The following is a 19224-nucleotide window of genomic DNA, read 5'->3' on the forward strand; positions in this document are numbered from 1 at the left end:
TTGTGCCGAAGACATCGAGCTTCGCCAAAAGCAACTCGATATGGAACATTTCTATCAATTTGTGAATGGTCTAAGGCCGGAGTTTGAATCCACCAAATCGGCCCTTTTACATCGTGGAAAAATTCCTTCTATTGTTGATACTATAGAAGAGCTCACTATGGAGGAAAATAGACTTAGAAAAAGTACTCCAAAAGTTGATGATGACTCCGTTTTAGCTGTATCTAGACCGGGGAATCATACTCGTACTTACAAGCCGCCTCATTTTGGAAGACAAAACAGCGACTTTGATAAAAGAAAAGTTATTTGTCATCATTGTCATGAACCGGGGCACTATAGGCCTCAATGTCCAAAGTTAAAAAGAAGAGAAGAAAAAAGAGTTGCATCTGTTGAATCTGAGTCAAAAGATCAAGATGCACCTGTGTCTATGGCTCAACTGATGGAAATCCTTCAACCTCTTCTCAAAGGGGTATCCTCCTCAACCGAAGCCTCAACTGGAGCGGCAGTTGCATCTTTCTCCGGTCCAGGTAACTTTCCTTGGCTTTTAGATTCTGGTGCTTCTTTTCATATGACCCCAAATGTTAATAGTCTATCCGAATGTCTTAAAAATGACTCAAGTGTGTCAAAGGTTTTTACAGCCGATGGCACATCTCTCAAAGTAAAAGGAATAGGATGTTTTGAAAATCTTCAAAAATCCAAAAGATTTTTTATCCCAGAAGTTAGATATATCCCTAAACTTAATTTGAATCTTTTATCTGTCTCGCAAATATCTGATTATGGATGTAATATCTCCTTCTCTTCTCATGGTTGTTGGGTACAGGATCGCCAGTCAGGGAAGCTGATTGGGGAAGGCCACAGAGAAGGACTTTATTACATGGACTTTTTGGAATTACCCAAGAATGCATTTTGTTATAATATTCAGAAATTAGAATTGGATTTATGGCACAAAAGGCTTGGTCATCCTCATATGTCTAAAATTCAATATTTTCCAAGTTTGGAAAATTTTTGTAATTCTGAAAATTTTTCTTGTAAAGACTGCATTCTTGGCAAAATGAAAAGGTTACCATTTCTTAGTAGAACTTTTGTTTCCTCACGACCACTTGAGTTAATACATTCGGATGTTTGGGGCCCCGCACCAGTTATTTTCAAAGGTGGTTATACATATTATGTCATTTTTGTTGATGACTTTTCTAGACATACTTGGATTTATTTTCTTAAACATAAATCTGATGTCTTTGCTAACTTTCAAATATTTCATAAAATGGTTAAAAATAAGTTTCAAAATGATATTTCTGTTTTTCGCACTGATTCAGGGGGAGAATTTATGTCCAACGAATTCAAAGACTATCTCAATTTACATGGTATTACACATCAAAGATCATGTCCACACACTCCACAACAGAATGGCCTAGCCGAACACAAACATCGGCACATTATGGAAACTACTAGGACATTGCTAATTGCAAATCAAGTTCCAAAAAGTTTTTGGGCTGAAGCGGTCCTAACTGCCACCTACCTCATTAATAGGATGCCATCTTCCTCATTAAAGAATACAACTCCAATAGAAAAGCTTGTTAATTTAACTCCAGATTATTCTAGATTAAGAGTCTTTGGATGCAAATGTTTTGTTTTCACCAACAGAAATGATAAACTCTCTCCTCGTGCAATCCCATGTGCCTTTTTAGGATATGCTGATAATCAAAAAGGCTACAAGTGTTTCGATTTTCAAAATGACAAATTATATGTGTCAAGAAATGTATCATTTTTGGAAAAAGAAAGCTTCTTTGAATTTGAAAAATCCAAGGATGTCACTGAATACTCGTTTTTAATTGATCCAACTTCAAAATCCAATGAATGTGATGTTGGATGTGACCTTGACAATGATCAAAGTCCTATTGTTGTTGAAAATGATGATAATGAAGAGCAAATCCATAGGGATGTTAGTCTACAATATTCAAGACGTAGAGAGCAAAATCTTCCATGTGCATTACAAAAATACTCTGAAGTCTCACCTAAAAGAACGTCTAGAATCTCTAAACCTCCAGAAAAATTTGTGTCTTATGAATCTTTTTCACCCACGTATAGGGCCGCCATTACATTAATACAATCATATGTTGAACCATCATCCTATTCTCAAGCAAAAAATCATATAGAATGGATAGAAGCCATGAAAATAGAATTGGATGCACTAGAAAAGGCCAATACTTGGACGATACAAGATATTCCTCCGGGTAAGAAACCTATAGGTTGTAGGTGGGTATACAAAGTCAAAACCAAAAGTGATGGGACCCTGGAAAGATATAAGGCCCGTTTAGTAGCAAAAGGATATGCCCAAGAGTATGGCATCGATTATGAAGAAACATTTGCTCCTGTGGCCCGTATGACCACTGTTAGAACTTTAATAGCCTTGGCCTCTATTAGAACATGGCCTATCTTTCAATTAGATGTCAAAAATGCTTTCCTGAATGGGAATCTCGTTGAAGAAGTATACATGGAAGCCCCACCTGGTATTAGTATCCCTAAGGGTAAAGCTCTTCGTCTAGAAAAAGCTCTTTATGGTCTTAAACAGGCTCCAAAAGCCTGGTATGACCGATTTAGTCATGTTATGCTTGATATTGGTTTTCAACCTTGTTTAACTGACACTGCTTTGTTTGTTAAGAAATCTGATGCAGGCATCATTATTCTTCTTCTCTATGTGGACGATATGATCATCACCGGAGGCGACAAACAGGGAGTTGCGAATATCAAATCTCTTCTTAAAACTCACTTTGAAATGACTGACTTAGGTTTATTAAGATATTTTTTAGGCATTGAAGTTGCTTATTCCCCTCGGGGGTATTTGATATCTCAATCTAAATTTGCTCTTGATATCGTTTCCAGGTCTGGAATTACAGATGATAAGAAAGTAGACACTCCAGAAGTTGTCAATGTTAAAATGAAAATTGATGATGGAGAACTTCTTGATGATCCTACTCCTTATAGACAACTTGTTGGAGCTCTTTCTTATCTTTCCATTACTAGGCCAGATATAACTCATGCGGTTCATACAGTCAGTCAGTTTCAGCATGCTCCCACCTCCGTGCACATGGGAGCGATTTTGCGTATTATTAGATACTTAAAATCCTCTCTTTCACGAGGACTTTTCTTGTCTGCTTCATCTTCATTAAATTTAATTGCATATACTGATGCTGACTGGGGAGGTGATCCCAATAATAGACACTCAACTACTGGTTTTTGTGTGTTCCTAGGTGAAACCTTAATTTCGTGGAGATGCAAGAAGCAGCAGAAAGTCTCTCTTTCCTCCACCGAAGCTGAATACAGAGCCATGGCAACCACCACTATGGAGGTTGTTTGGCTCAGACGATTGCTAGCGGATATGGGAGCTAAAGCAACGCAAGCTTCAAAGATGTGCTGTGACAACAAAAGTGCGATCTACATTGCAAGCAACCGGACATTCCATGAGCGCACTAAACACATTGAGATGGACTGTCACTATGTCAGAGAGGAATACTTACATGGAACCATTGATCTGCCATATGTTACATCAGAATATCAATTAGCAGACTTCTTCACCAAGCCTCTCGCTGCTCCCAGATTTCACTTCCTCTTAGACAAACTTTCGCTCATTGTACCGTAAGTTTGAAGGGGAGTGTTAAAATGTAAACTGCAATATATATATATATATTATTTAATATTATTATATTTTCTTTTATTATTTTCTTTTTCTATTTTTTTATTTTCTTTTTTAGCATCTAGTTCAATAGAAAATAGATATTTTGATTCAGTCAAGTTCCTGTTGGAACTTGACTGTGCAAGTAGCTGTTGGACTGTAGTCCAACAGCTATAATAAATGCTGTTGGACTATAGTCCAACAGCTATAATAATAAATGCTGTTGGACTGTAGTCCAACAGCTATATTAAGAGACGTTGGAATCCAACGTCTCTTTTTGGAGAGCTCAAAATGAGCTCTCCTCTCTCTCCCATTTTTTTGTATATATAGGGGTGAACCCCTTCAATGTAAATAACCATGCTTCTTAAGCATTTTGTTCATGAATAAAGTATTATTTATTTTTCAAGTGTTCTTCCCTTTATACCCTTTCAAGGGTCATGCTTGTAGTGTCTCCAATAGACACTTGTTTGTGAGTTATTTGTGCATTTGTTGAAGACCACCATTTCATTACATTCTTCACCAAAGCTTTGCCTTCGCCTCGCTTCTACTTCCTCCTTAGCAAACTCTCGGTGATCTCACCATGTGTTTGAGGGGGGGTGTTAAAAAATGATGTATATTTATATATATATATATATATATATCTATATACATAGATTACGACACATACACATATATATGATATATATATGTCTATGTGTCTATCTATATATATAAATATATATATATATTTATTTTGTAAAACCCGATAGGGGTATTTCTGTCATTTCACCCTGTACACGCATATCATTGATATGCTTTTCTCTTTTTCTTTTTCCTTTATTCTTTTTCCTTTTTTGCTTTTTTAGTTTTTTGTTTTTATTCACTTGAGAGGGGTCCACATAGAGTCGTTGGACCCCTCCAACGGTCATAAATATGACCGTTGGAGGGGATCCAACGACTCTATGGGAGCCCCTCCTTGGGTCCCTTGCTGTGTATAAATAAGGGGCACAACCCCATGTATTTGTTAAGCTTCTTATGAAGCATTCTATGAAGAGAAATATATTTTTTATCTTCTTTTTGTGCTTGACCACTTTTGTGGTTTATTTTGCACTTTAGTGGCCTCTTGTGTATGTGCGTGCTTCCGTGCTTTCGCTTGGAGACGTTGCTCTTTTCATTTGGCACTTCATTACACTATTATGGAAGCTATACATCTTCTTAGACAACTTATTGAGAGAAATAGAGAGAGGAACAAAGATTTGCATATGGTTTTTATTGATTTGGAGAAGGCTTACGATAGAGTACCTAGGGACGTTCTCTGGTGGACAATGATGAAGAAAGGTGTTTCTCTCAAGTACATTAGTATAATTAAAGATATGTATGAAAGAGTAGTAACCAATGTCCGCACTTGTGGAGGGGTGACAACCAATTTTCCTATAACGGTTGGGTTACATCAAGGATCTGCTTTAAGCCCTTTCCTATTTGCTATAGTGATGGATGAGCTTACGAGATCAATTCAAGAAAATGTGCCGTGGTGTATGTTGTTTGCTGATGATATTGTTTTGATTGATGAGTCTAGAGCTGGGGTTAATGCTAAGTTAGAATTATGGAGACAGACATTGGAAGCAAGAGGTTTTAAGTTGAGTAAGAGTAAGACAGAATACATGGAATGTCGATTTAGTAAGCAACGAAATAGAGATGGGAGTGTAGTGAAGCTTGGTGAGCAAGAAATACCGGTGGATGATTCTTTCAAATATTTGGGATCTATCATTCAAAAGTATGGAGAAATTGATGGAGATGTAAATCATAGGATAAAGGTTGGGTGGATGAAATAGAAGAGTGCAACTGGAGTGTTGTGCAATCGTAGAATGCCATTGCGGTTGAAGGGAAAGTTTTATAGGACGACTATTAGGCCCGCTTTACTATATGGTACGGAATGTTGGGCTGCCAAGAGACATCATATTCAAAAAATGAGTGTAGCTGAGATGCGTATGCTGAGATGGATGTGTGGAAATACAATAAAAGATAAGATTCGGAACGAGGAGATACGTAAGAAGGTAGGCGTTGCACCCATTGAAAATAAGATGAGAGAGAATCGTTTACGGTGGTTTGGACATATTCGACGAAGGCCTAATGATGCTCCAGTTAGAAGGATGGAGAAATGGGAAAATATATTAGTTAAAAGAGGTCGGGGTAGGCCTAGGAAGACATGGATGGAGGTGATAGGAAAGGATATGGATGCTTTGAACCTCACCGAGGACATGACATTGGATAGAAATGAATGGAGGAGAAGGATTCATGTGGAAGACCCAGAATGATTTTCTTTGTTGGTTCATATCGCCGACCCCAATTGTTTTGGGATGAAGGCGTAGTTGTTGTTGTTTGTTGTTGTAATGATTCTCCTGGTTCTTGTTTTCTGAATATAGAAGATTTATGGGGGCAAGGTATCAGAAGAATTCATATCATGAACAAAGCATTTCTTAAAAAATGGTGGTGGTTGATCTGAAAAGAAGATATATGGCAGTTAAGGCTGTGCCCTACAATAGTAAGGGAAGGGGTCAGAATTGGTAATGGAAGAATGAATAGATTCTTAACTGATCCCCAGTTGGATCATATTTCTTGGCAGTCAAATTCCCAACCATATTCTCTTTGGCAAGGGAACTAGAGTTTTGGAGGCACATTGTTGGCTGGGGAATAGAATATGAGATTAAACCCCAACGAAAGCATCTTAATCAAGGGAACAGTAGTGAGTGGGAAGGACTAATGTTGATTTTGGTAAGGTAGAGTTTATCAGAGGATGATGATAATATCTATTGCAAACGTGATGGGAAAGGGGAAATTTTATGAGGATAGTATCCATTGAAAATCATTTCACCAGTCTCTTCTTCAACCAAGGTCCCTCCTTTTCCCAAAATTTTTTTTATGGGTGGGGGGGTCCTGGTAGGAGGGCAGTTATTTTCTCTTGGTTAACATTGCCTGCATAAAATAATCCAAGACATAGTGGCTTCCTAAAAAACTGCTGTCCTCTTTGCTTAGTGGAAAGCTTACCCTTTCTTTATGGAGCCATGTGATTTCTCTTGGGCAATGGGGTGAGGTGAAAACTATTGAAGCTAAGGTCCCAAGCTCTAAGAGAATAGAAGGACCTAAACACCGAGAAGATAATCCCATGCCATGTTTAAAATCTTTGACAGAAGAAAAATAAGAATAACCGGTTCCTAATAGTTGATACCTACCATTTAGCAATTATATTTGATATTTGAATCATTCATTTACCAATGGAAAATAGCTGTGTAAGCATTGATACCAGGAAAACCATGAAAAGGTTAAGACAGAAAAGAGAGAAACCTGATAGTTCAATAGTCAATACAGGTCATTGGAGGATGTGCAAGTTGCTAAACAGATAGCAAGCATAGTCCAATACTCAGTACAGGTCATTGGAGGATCTGAAAATTGCTATCTAGCCGATGATAAATATCAAATACACCAATAACAAAGGAGATACTAATTCATCATGAAAATACTTTAATAGGCACTCAAAATTCAAAAAATGGTCTCCTTAAAACCCAGATTTTTTGAAACATACAGGCAGATCGTGCCTAGGTTTGGTTATTCTTTTTTCTTGGTTACAAAAGAAATCAGGAAACTAAAATTCACCATTTTATGGTCATGGATGAATCAGGATTCTTTCATGCTTAAACCTACCTTTTGAGTTAGTACCAAAAGAATAGTTAGGCTTCACTCAGCCAATTCATAATGCTTTTTCAAACTATTTGATGGACAAATAACCAGTTTAGTAACTACCTTCTCTGATATAGCAAAAGCAGCTTGCACAGGAGTCATCCCTTGAAATGGAACAAGAGCTGTTAAGAGTTCCCAAAGGACAATGCCAAAGCTGTAAACGTCAACCTTCTTAGTGTATGGTTTCCCCTTGATCATTTCAGGAGCCATCCACCGGTATGTCCCCATGAATTCTTTTGTTGCATGGCACTGTGTATCTAGGCATGAGATACCAAAATCAACAACCTTAACCATCAATTCATCATTCAACAGTAAGTTATTGGACTTGAGATCCCTGTGTATAACCCCCTGGGAATGAAGATATTCCATTCCTCTAGAAATGTCAAGAGCGAACTTTAAAATCATTTTGGTTGACAAAGAATAAGGCTCTCTCTTGTGAAGATACATCCTTAGTGTTCCTTGAGACATATATTCAGTGATTATACAATACACGGGAGGCTTTTTGTATGCAGCAATGAACTGTACAAGTAAATCACAAATAAGAAACCATCAGAAGTGAGTTGGTGCTTGAAAGCTCACACACACAGAAATATTTCACAATTATTATATGAACATAGGAAATTATAACAAGAAATGAAGGTAGGTGCAAAGAATGCATTTTTCTAAGGTAAGATTGAATGTCACGTTTTAGAAAGATGGGAAAAGGATTAAAATTTGTTTTGTATTTGCATGAGAGCATGCAAAATGAATGGTAATACAGAAACAACTAATCAAAAATAAGAAAACATAATCAATATTCTAATAAACAGTTATTACATATCCAAACAGACTTTCTTGTCATATGGACAAATGAAAGAAGTACAAGACAGGAAACAACAAATAAATGGACATTAAAACCAACAAGGTTAATAATTAACAAACAACTAATCTACATACAAGCAGCACAAATCCTCATGTCATGCAAAATTAGCACTTAGATAATTTCCAAATTCAAATATATCATTTCTTAAAGATCAAATTTTAGAACTATCAGTTATGTCATAAAATCTATCCACACCCCTGTTTTTTATTTCCTTTTTCTTGTTTTAGCTAGCCAGGGGAGTTTTATAGGACGACTATTAGACCCGCTTTACTATATGGTACGGAATGTTGGGCTGCCAAGAGACATCATATTCAAAAAATGAGTGTAGCTGAGATGCGGATGCTTAGATGGATGTGTGGAAATACAATAAAAGATAAGATTCGGAACGAAGAGATACGTAAGAAGGTAGGTGTTGCACCCATTGAAAATAAGATGCGAGAGAATCGTTTACGGTGGTTTGGACATATTCGGCGAAGGCCTAATGATGCTCCAGTTAGAAGGTTGGAGAAATGGGAAAATATATTAGTTAAAAGAGGTCGGGGTAGGCCTAGGAAGACTTGGATGGAGATGATAGGAAAGGATATGAATGCTTTGAACCTCACCGAGGACATGGCGTTGGATAGAAATGATTGGAGGAAAAGGATTCATGTGGAAGACCCAAAATGAATTTCTTTTTTGGTTCATATCGCTGACCCCAATTGTTTTGGGATGAAGGCGTAGTTGTTGTTGTTGTTGTTGTTGTAGCTAGCCAGGGGAGGACTTGTACTGAGATATTTTAAGCCCAATCCCTGGGCTAAGACTTCTATTTTCCCCTTTACTTTCATTCTTTTTTTTGTTTTTCACTCTGCGCAAACTGGGGACAACAACTTTTATTCTGACATAGGCCTTTAGTTGAGATTGTGCACCTTTACTGATCTATCATCATGCCTGACTAAAATCAGTTGACAGTTTGTATTATATAACAAACCAAAACAACTAAAAGATAAAACTACAGTAGCTACTACCCGAAGGTAACTGCAAAATCCAAACACCTATGGAAATGATAAACTTGCGACATTATACTATGCCACATAAGTACAGACGTTGGTACATGGTACGAACATGTAAGGCTGAAATATCACAGGTGCTTTCCAAAAGAAATCTTCAAAGGTGCAGCTGGGTTGTGAGTGTTGCACATGCGTGTGCGCGCGCACACACACACACACACACACACACACACACACACACACACTAAATGAAGAGTTCTACTAAAATATAAACACTAGAAAATATAAAGTATATATAGAAAAAGGTTTACATTTGGTCCTAATAAAGGTAAGGAACTATTGAGCTAGGAATCATAGGTGAAAGCTGCATTGGCAAAATTTAACCACATAGATGTGTCTAATATGGTTTGTTTACTAAGGATTGAACATTGGATCATGTTTTTTTTTTTAATGCAAAAATATGATTTTTTAAGTTGTAAAGCCTTGGAACGTTAGCTTTGATATATTGTGGGCCATTGATTTTTTAAGCCTTTGAAAAACCTATTTACATGTCACAATCACATGATTCAAACCCATTTCCTACCAAACAAACGATTGCAGAGGCTGATGGTAATCTGTCAGAGTTGCCTCTGGTACCATTCATCTTGTGGATGAACGGCAAACCAAACACAAGGTTTTGGGTTTCTTTTTAGCCATCCATTTTGTATGCTCTAGATGTCATTCATCTAGAGCATCAATGGCTTTGAAAAATTTTGTGGGGCCCATCTATGATACAAAGAACGTAGTCATGATGCTTGGGAGGTTGTTAATCTACAAGATGAACGGTACCAGAGGGAGCCCCGACGGATTACCGTCAGAGCTGCCTCTGACCTGATCCCCTCTCTAAACAAACAAACACGGTAGATCACATCCATGAGGTAGGATCTACAAAAAACCCAAAAAAAATTAATTTAAAAAGTGATTTTTACTCAATAGTTTTGTACCTTCATCCCTACCAAATATTTACCTTATAAAAAAATGTGTTCACATTATATGCAGTGCTGCTGCACAGCTGACAGCCACCCATCTTGGCATTTCTCCAGATGGGCATGATCTCCATCTCGAGAAATGTTGAGATGGGTAGCTGTCAGTGGTGGCAGCATGCCTTCTAAAAAAATATACAATGTACCAACATTTATACAGTAAGTTCACATGTGGCAGCACCCAAAAGCACCCGATACCGAGAAGATGCAGCACTGACATGGTGCACATTTGAGCGTTTTGAAGTACCCATGTTACATAGCCTCCATACTAGGTTTTGTCTATCTGACACCTTACCGTGCCCACTGCCTATGCTCTGGGATCCAATCATGGACTGCTAAATCCAGCCTCTGGCTTGCGATCAAGTAGGTATAGTTATCATTTTTAGTGTGCTTAACTAAAGCCAGTTCCAAGTGTTAGGGTTTGGTTCAAAACTGTCCTAAGTTTCCTACACAATTTTCCTCATTTCCCTACGTTTGTGGGTTCCTAGTCTTTCCTACAAGTTTAGTCTCATATTGAAAGATGTAGGAACTTCTCTTGTCCTTATGTTGTGAAGAAGAAGAGCTCCTTTCTATTCCCTTTATAAAGACTATTATGTTGATACATTCATTGGCTTTATTTGTACATCAGCCACAAAAGCCATAAAAGATAAAAACAGATTCCTACGAAATAGGAAAGTTACAACAGAATATACAAGATAAAGATAAATCAGCCTTTGTTGCAAAAGATAGCACAAATGGTGCAACCCATGATCTTTGTTGAAGATAAGGGAAAATAGCACAAATGGTGCAACCCACGATCTTTGTTGAAGATAAGGAAAGTTAACGCAAATGGTGGGCAAAAACTATCACCCGTGAGAGGGCTGGTAACCAATATTTGTCCTGAGTTATCCGAATGATGTAAAAAAAATGGATTATCGTTCGACTCACCGATAGTTGAGTCTGATCCATGGCTGTCAGATCCACTACTTTGAATTGATCTAGCACCTTCATCTGCCATGTTGGAAAAGCCATCCTTTCTCCAGACATTACGTTAGACCATGTTCTTTATGTGTCGTCATTTAAATTCAATTTAATATCTGTTAGTAAATTCACAAAATCTTTGAATTATAACGTTCAATTCTTCCCTACTCATTGTAAAATCTAGGACCATCAATCAAAGAGGATGATTGGTATGTGTAAAGTGCGTGCAAGACTATACTATCTAGAGACAGAGCCAAGCCACACTACTGTCATCTCCATCGACCAAATATCTCCTTGCGACTTATGGCATTGGTGATTACTACATCCATCTTCTCAACGCCTAAGGCATTTATCCCAAAACAATGAGTTGATTCTCTTTAATAATTGTCGATGTGATATCTGCCCATTAGCAAAACAAACTCTTTTACCTTTCTCTGATATTGCCTCATGCTCTTCTTGTGTTTTTTATTTAATTCATGTTAATATTTGGGGAGGATATCCTATTCCATCCATTACTGACGCACATTATTTTCTTACTATTGTGGATAATTTCTCACGTGGCACTTGGTTGTTTTTTATGTATTTCAAATCTCAAACTAAGGAATCACTTCAGACCTTCATCAATATGATTAAAATGCAATTTAACTTACAAATTAAATGCATTAGGTCTGATAATGGTTCTTAATTTTTTTCTCATGATATGCGGAATTTTCTCTCCACTAATGAAATTTTGCAATAACATTCTGGTGTTTCAATACCCCAATAAAATAGAGTAGTTGAACGCAAGCACAAACACATACTAAAAATTACTAGAGCCCTAAGATTTCAAGCAAATTTACCCATCAAATTTTAGGGTGAATGTGTTCTCACGGCAGCCTATTTAATAAAAAGATTACCCACCTCAGAATTAGATAATTTTTTTGATAAAACCCCATAGTGCTGCACAAAACTAAACCATCATTTAAGAGTTTTTGGTTGCTTATATTTTGCCCACAATATCAATTACAAACACAAATTTGATGCACGTGCGCACAAGTGTGTTTTTGTTGGATATCCTCATAGACAAAAGGAATATAAAGTATTCGATCTTGAAAAACAAATTGCCTTTGTAAGACTTGATGTCATATTTCATGAGAAGGCATTTTCCTTTCATTCACATGTTGAGAAAACCCTTAGTGACTATGTCTTACCCATTCCTATTTCAAATGACCAAAACCAAGATCTAAAACCCATCTTATCCAATTCAACAAATCGGGCACACATCGAACCCAATGAAAGCTCACCTGAAACCGAATGCATTCCACTCCCTATGAAAACACCGGCTCTATGCAGGAGATCTACCAGGACCAAAACCAGACCTATGTACCTAAATGACTACCAATGTTCGTATACCGCACTCTACACACACATCAGACTCTAAGGTAAAAAAGTTCTCTTTTCCACTTTCACATTACTTGTCATTTTCCCAATTTTCTAAGGAACATGTAGCTTTCTTGATTTCCATTTCTTCTCATGATGAACCAACGGATTACCGCACTGCTATGAAAGATGAAAAATGGTGTGAGGCCATGAGAGCTGAGATCAAGGCGTTGGAAGAAAACAATACTTGGATTGTTACCGACTTGCCCCTAGGAAAGAAAAAAATTAGAAATGAATGGATTTTCAAAATCAAATATAACTCTGATGGATCCATTGAAAGGTACAAGGCACGCTTGGTGGCAAAGAAGTACACACAACAAGAAGGACTGACTATCATGATACTTTCGCCTCAGTTGCTAAACTTGTCACAATGAGGTGCTTATTATCGGTAGCAGTCATTTCTAATTGGCCCATATATCAATTAGACGCTAATAATGCATTTTTACACGAGGATCTGGAGGAAAAAATATACATGAAAATGCCACCCGAATATATCACAAAGGGAGAGAAACTGATTTGTCGCCTAAACAAATCTCCTTATGGGCTTAAACAGGCGTCCTGGCAATAGTTCGCCAAGTTTTCACAAGCTCTAAAGAAAATAGGTTTTAAGCAATCTTTGGCTGATTATTCATTATTTTTCTTGATAATGGGAACCAAGAGGGTATTCGTCCTTGTCTATGTGAATGATTTCATTATTACTGGGAATGATGATCTCCTCATATCCAAACGAAAGGCTCTACTTCATAAGCAATTTCATATTAAATACCTAGGAAAATTAAAATATTTCTTAGGCATTGAGGTTGCCCAATCCAGGCAAGGGATATTCTTGAATCAAAGAAAGTATATTTTGGATCTATTGAAAGATGTGAGATATCTTGGATCCAAACCCAGTGACATGCCGATGGAGCAACACTTAAAATTGGCTCATGCTGGAGAAACTCTTAAAGATTCAACTTCATACCGGCGACTTTATATACTTAACCATTACAAGACCCGACATCACGTATTCAGTTCACATTCTCAGCCAATTTATGCAGGAACCTCGCCGGCCTCACTGGGATGCAGCCATGAAACTGCTTAAATATTTGAAAGGAACTCCTGGAAAAAGAATTTTATTAAGTGCAAGTAGCACCATGCAACTTTCATGCTATACCAATTCAAATCGGGCTGGTTGTCCTATCACGCGTTCTACCACAGAATATTGCATTTTTTTTAGAGATAGTCATCTATCTTGGAAAACCAAGAAACAGAACACTGTGTCACAATCATCTGCAGAAGCCGAATAAGGATGTATGGCCATGGCCACCAGTGAGATCATCTGGTTAAGGTATTTACTACAAGATCTTGGTTTTCCTCATGATGCACCCGTAATTTTATATTGTGACAATCAATCAACTTTGCATATTGCGGCAAATCCGGTATTTGACGAACGTACCAAACACATCAAGCTAGATTGTCATTTTATCTGAGAAAAACTCCAGAACGCATCATTTCTACAAAATTTATCTCAAGAAAACATCAGCGTGCTGACATTTTCACCAAGGCACTCAGCCAAGATCAATTTCAATATTTACTTGGCAAGTTGGGCTCGATCCATCCTCAAGCGCCAACTTGAGGGGGAGTGTTAAACTTATCCTCAATCACAAATATCGTGGATTTGCCCACCATTTGCGTTATCTTCCCTTATCTTCAACAAAGATCGTGGGTTGCACCATTTGTGCTATTTTTCCTTATCTTCAATAAAGATCGTGGGTTGCACCATTTGTGCTATCTTTAGCAACAAAGGCTGATTTATCTTTATCTTGTATATTCAGTTGTAACCTTCCTATTTCGTAGTAATCTGTTTGTATCTTTTATGGCTTTTGTGACTGATGTACAAATAAAGCCAACAAGTTAATGTATCAACGTGATAGTCTTTACAATAAAATGGGTTTTGTTGATGGTTCAGTTATGAAATCGGACACATGTTCACCCACTTTTGATATTTGGACCAGATGTAACAATATGGTCCTTTCATGGGTCTTGAACTCATTATCAAAGGACAAAGAGAGTGACCAAAATGTGATTATTGTGGAAAGATTGCTCGAAACTAAAATTATCCCACTTGCTCTGATACCATGTGAAAAAGAACGAGCTCCTTTTTATTCCCTTTGTAAAGACTATTACGTTGATACATTAACTCGTTGGCTTTATTTATACATCAGCCACAAAAGATAAAAACAGATTCCTACGAAATAGCCACAAAAGATAAAAACAGATTCCTACGAAATAGGAAAGTTACAACCAAATATACAAGATAAAGATAAATCAGCCTTTGTTGCTAAAGATAGCACAAATGGTACAACCCACGATCTTTGTTGAAGATAAGGGAAAATAGCACAAATGGTGCAACCCACGATCTTTGTTGAAGATAAGGGAAGATAACGCAAATGGTGGGCAAAACCACGATCTTTGTGATTGAGGATAAGTTTAACATATATAGATGGGTGTTGCCTTAGAGGAAAAGGCCCTCAAGGGGCATAAGATCTTGGGCTTGTACATCATATTTATTCTTTAACTTAAGATTTGGATTTGCATTTGGATTTAGATTTAGGCTCGGTTTGGTCTTTGACCTATCTTTTTAGTACTTGGAATGGTTTTAATCCACAAGTCTAATTTTGAACTTTGACCAACCATTAAATTGACTTTGCATTAAACCTCTTTGGACCTTAGATTTGGATTTGGATTTAGATTTTGGTCCGGTCCGGTTTGGCTCGGTTTGGTCTTTGAGCTATCTTGTTAGTACTTAGGATGGTTTTAATCCTCAAGTCTAATTTTGACCTTTGACCAACCATTAAATTGACTTTGCATTAAACATTTTTGGATGCTTCCTGGACCTTGACCCGGATCCGTTTGGACCATGCCCAACGTCTTCGCATGGGAATTAGTGGTCATAACCAAGGTTGTTCGTATCGTATGATACGGTACGATAAGTATCGTTACTTTTGAGGTTTATGATACACACTCGCATCGCAATACGAGTGTGTATCATACTCGTATATGGTGTATTGTACGATATACCCTTGTATCTTGTTGTATCGTACAATACACCTTCGGTGCACTTAAAAAAGGTCAAAAATTATTATTTTTTATTTTGGGTTTTAAATACCTTTTATGGGCCAACTCCATTTGTCTAGAGGTCATTAGAAGTGCATTTCCACTGCTTTTTCACCTAAAGAAGTGGGTTAAGGTAAAAAAAAATGCATTTTCATCAATTTTTCACTCAAGAAAATGGATTAAGGCAAAAAATTGTTATTATGAGTAAAATTACAAAGTTACTCTAAAAAAAAAATTAAAGATTTATATCAAGGTAGAAATCAGGCTCCACATTTCTTCAACAAATATGACATCAGATGATCCGACATGACAATGGGGTATTCAAGTAATGAGTGAAAACTGATTGAAAATCAAGGAAAATTATTTTCATAATATTTTTGTTTATGTAGTATGAAAGTATGAGTTTTGTGGCATGTTCTTAATTGAAAGATATTTAATATTTTGCATTCTTCTTATGAGATAGTTGATGTTTAATGATGTTTTATACAGTTCATAGAGACATAAATGCTTCATATATGATTTTATGGTTGTATTTTGTGCATTTCATCACTATTTCATGTGATATTTTTTTTTTAGAATTTTTACTAATTTTTTAAAATTTTCTTGATTTTTTGGATTTTTTAAAGTTTTTATTAAAAATTTATGATACATTTACAATATGATATGATACAGTGCTATTATTGGCCCGACCAATACCGGTAATGATACACTACTTACAACCTTGGTCATAAAAGTCCATATTTAAACTTTAACCTTAGATTTGGATTTGGATTTAGATTTTGGTTCGGTCCGGTCTGGCTCGGTTTGGTCTTTGACCTATCTTTTTACTTTTTGGTACTTGAGACAGTTTTAATTCCCAAGTCTGATTTCAACCTTTGACCAACCATTAAATTGACTTTGCATTAAACCTCTTTGGATTCTTTCTGGACCTTGGGATCCGTTTGGACCATGCCCAACATCTTTGCATGGGCATTAATGGTCATAACGGTCCAATGGTTGCCCATCCATTTGACCTGCACCAAGACAATCTTGACCCTATCAAGGTCATTTTGAATCCGTTTTTTGCCCTTTCTATCTTATTTTGGTGCTCTCCTTGGACTAGCCGTTTGGGTTTTATGACTAGCTGTTTGGCCAGCTAAGGCTAGTCGTTTGGGCCTCTTAAAAGCCCTGGGCTGGGGCCTATATAAACCCCAACCCTCTCCCATTCTTCATATTACAAGCTCTCCTCTCTTGCTCTCTCTCTCACGAGTTCTCTCTCTCTCTCCCACAATCTCTCTCTCTAAGAGTTTGCTAGATCTTTCTCTCTTCAGGAATCATATCCGCTTGCATCTAGGATCCATATCTGCTTGCATCTAAGATTCATATTCATTTGCATCTAAGATCCATACCCATATCTAAACCTAGGATATATACCTAATTTGAACCTAATTGAGTCTAACCTAGTTAAGAGGTTGTTAAAGGTGGTCTATGTCGAGGTTATCGGTCTCACCCTGTGCAGGGCGTGCTTTGATCTTCAAGAGAAGGCAAAAACTCGGTTGTATCCTGGGAGCATAATTGCACAAGCATCCATTGCATCGAGAACTTGATCCTAAGTGGGACAACTATAGCTTGAAAGACAGCCTGTATAACGTGTGCTGCCAAGCGCAACTAGTTCAAACTCAGTTGCCTGACCCACTGAGTAAGGTAAATTTTTCAACACCAGCCTTGGGCAGTGAATCGCTAATGCAATCCTGTCGTGTTTTTCTTTTTGTTTGTTTCTCATGTACCAATCAACGTAATTAAAGCTAATCCCAAAGAAAAATTCAATATAACTAAAATTTAAAAGCCAAAATAAAGCCTGTACTTGTAAAAAAAAGCAAAGAATTCCATCCAAACTCAAAACAGCCTGAATCCTTATTCTATCGAGATTATTGCTTGAGACTGTTAAGAATAAATTAGAGGAAAAAAAGTAGTAGTAAGAAATTCGTCTATGGAGGAGATGGGTATTACCTCAACCACATTAGGATGGCGGAGGCTTGAAAGCAGAGCAACTTCAGAATTGAATTGGCTGTCAATGAGCGGTCCAGACCCATCGTCATTATCAGGCACCCTGACCATCTTCACTGCAACAGCCCTCTGCTTGTATATGCCTCTGTAGATTCTACTGTTGGAGCCAGAAGCAAACCTGTTGCCAATGAACAAGTCTGACATATCAGCCATCCATTCAGGTGGGACACCAATGCCTTCTTCCTCTCCACCACCACCACCACCACCACCACCAAGAAGTTGGGAATCCAATAATACGGACAAGGACTTCAGGCTGTCCAACCTCCTCGCCTGTGCAACACCACTCTTGCTTCTCTCCAAGGGCAGAGGAAGAGGAAGAGGAAGAGGAAGAGGAGACCTCTCAGTTCTTTCCTTTTTGTGTTCCAATCCCCAGAAACAAGAACCCATCTCTCTCTCTCTCTCTCTCTCTCTCTCTCTCTCTCTCTCTCTCTCTCTCTCTCTCTCTCTAGGGCTCTGCTCAAAGAGCCCAAAAACAAGGGTGCTTACATTTGGGATGAATTGTTGTTGTTGTTGCTAACAATTGAAATTCTGGAAAGATGGGTTTCTCTCCTGAGGAAGAATATGGGCTTCTTCTTCTTCTTCTTCTTCTTCTTCTCTCTCTCGTTAACTATATGCTGGGGAAGAACAATGGTGGGAAGGGATTTCACGAACTTGGTGGTGCTTTTCTTTTGAGTTTTTCTTTTTTCCTAAATCTGAAGCATCTCCCGTGACATCTTGTGATGGAAAGCAGTCCATCACAAGATGAGAAGATCCATTGCATCTCCCGCTTTTTGCCCCACTTTTCTTACTTTACGTGACTACTATAAATTCTGATGAATTATTCTGAGTTTTTTTTTTCTAAGTTTTTCCAGTAACCATTTTTGTATGAAGGGTGTTGGGAGACAAATGTCATCTGATGATAACAATTCATTCCCCACTTGCTATTTCTGCCGGCAGACCGAGAATGGTTGCTGGAGTTTTTGAGCGATTAAAGTAACGCCCGTCATCATGGTGTCTGGTATCTTCTATCTTGTTAGTTCTTCCCTTTTAATTTTTTATGTCTTATTCTCGATATATTTCTCTTAATGTTTTTTATTGTGGCAGTAACTTTGTCAAATAAGTATGCTTACAATTACGATGATTACAGGTCGCTCTTCTCTCGCTACGAGTAGAGAAAAACCTTTCCACATATTATGGCTCCGGTTGTTCTAGCCAATGGCAAAGACAAAAAGGCTCAGAGTGGTTGGTAGGAGCTGTCAGTGCACTCCTTCTTGTGGTGAGACGTTGCAGGTTCAAACCCCAGTGGTGCGTTGAATAATACCGGGCGGGGTCTGTCTAACCCCAGCTTGCCCTTTAAAAAAAAATTTGGCAAGCAACTCGTTAGGATTCTAGTGATATTTAGGGTTGTCAACTGGTCGGACTTGATTTGGATTGGAATGAATTTAAGTCTATTTAGAGGATGCATTTAACTAT

The 19224-nt window shown here is 37.6% G+C and overlaps 1 protein-coding gene across 1 annotated transcript in view; it reads right to left on the reverse strand.

The window, feature by feature from the left end:
- LOC149838421 (serine/threonine/tyrosine-protein kinase HT1-like) overlaps nt 1-18549 on the reverse strand; it is a 28993-nt gene extending 10444 nt beyond the window's left edge. Inside the window, exons 1-2 of the mRNA XM_090006592.1 lie at nt 17716-18549; nt 7445-7900 (exon numbers count right to left, since the gene is read on the reverse strand). Of these exons, the coding sequence (XP_089862718.1) occupies nt 7445-7900; nt 17716-18159 (900 nt within the window). The 5' untranslated portion in view covers nt 18160-18549. The remainder of the gene's footprint in view (nt 1-7444; nt 7901-17715) is intronic.
- Between the last annotated feature and the right edge of the window lie 675 nt (nt 18550-19224).

The sequence above is a fragment of the Nuphar pumila genome, chromosome 5 (genome assembly GCF_984573655.1).
Source record: "Nuphar pumila chromosome 5, dmNupPumi1.hap1.1, whole genome shotgun sequence".
NCBI classification, from domain to species: domain Eukaryota; kingdom Viridiplantae; phylum Streptophyta; class Magnoliopsida; order Nymphaeales; family Nymphaeaceae; genus Nuphar; species Nuphar pumila.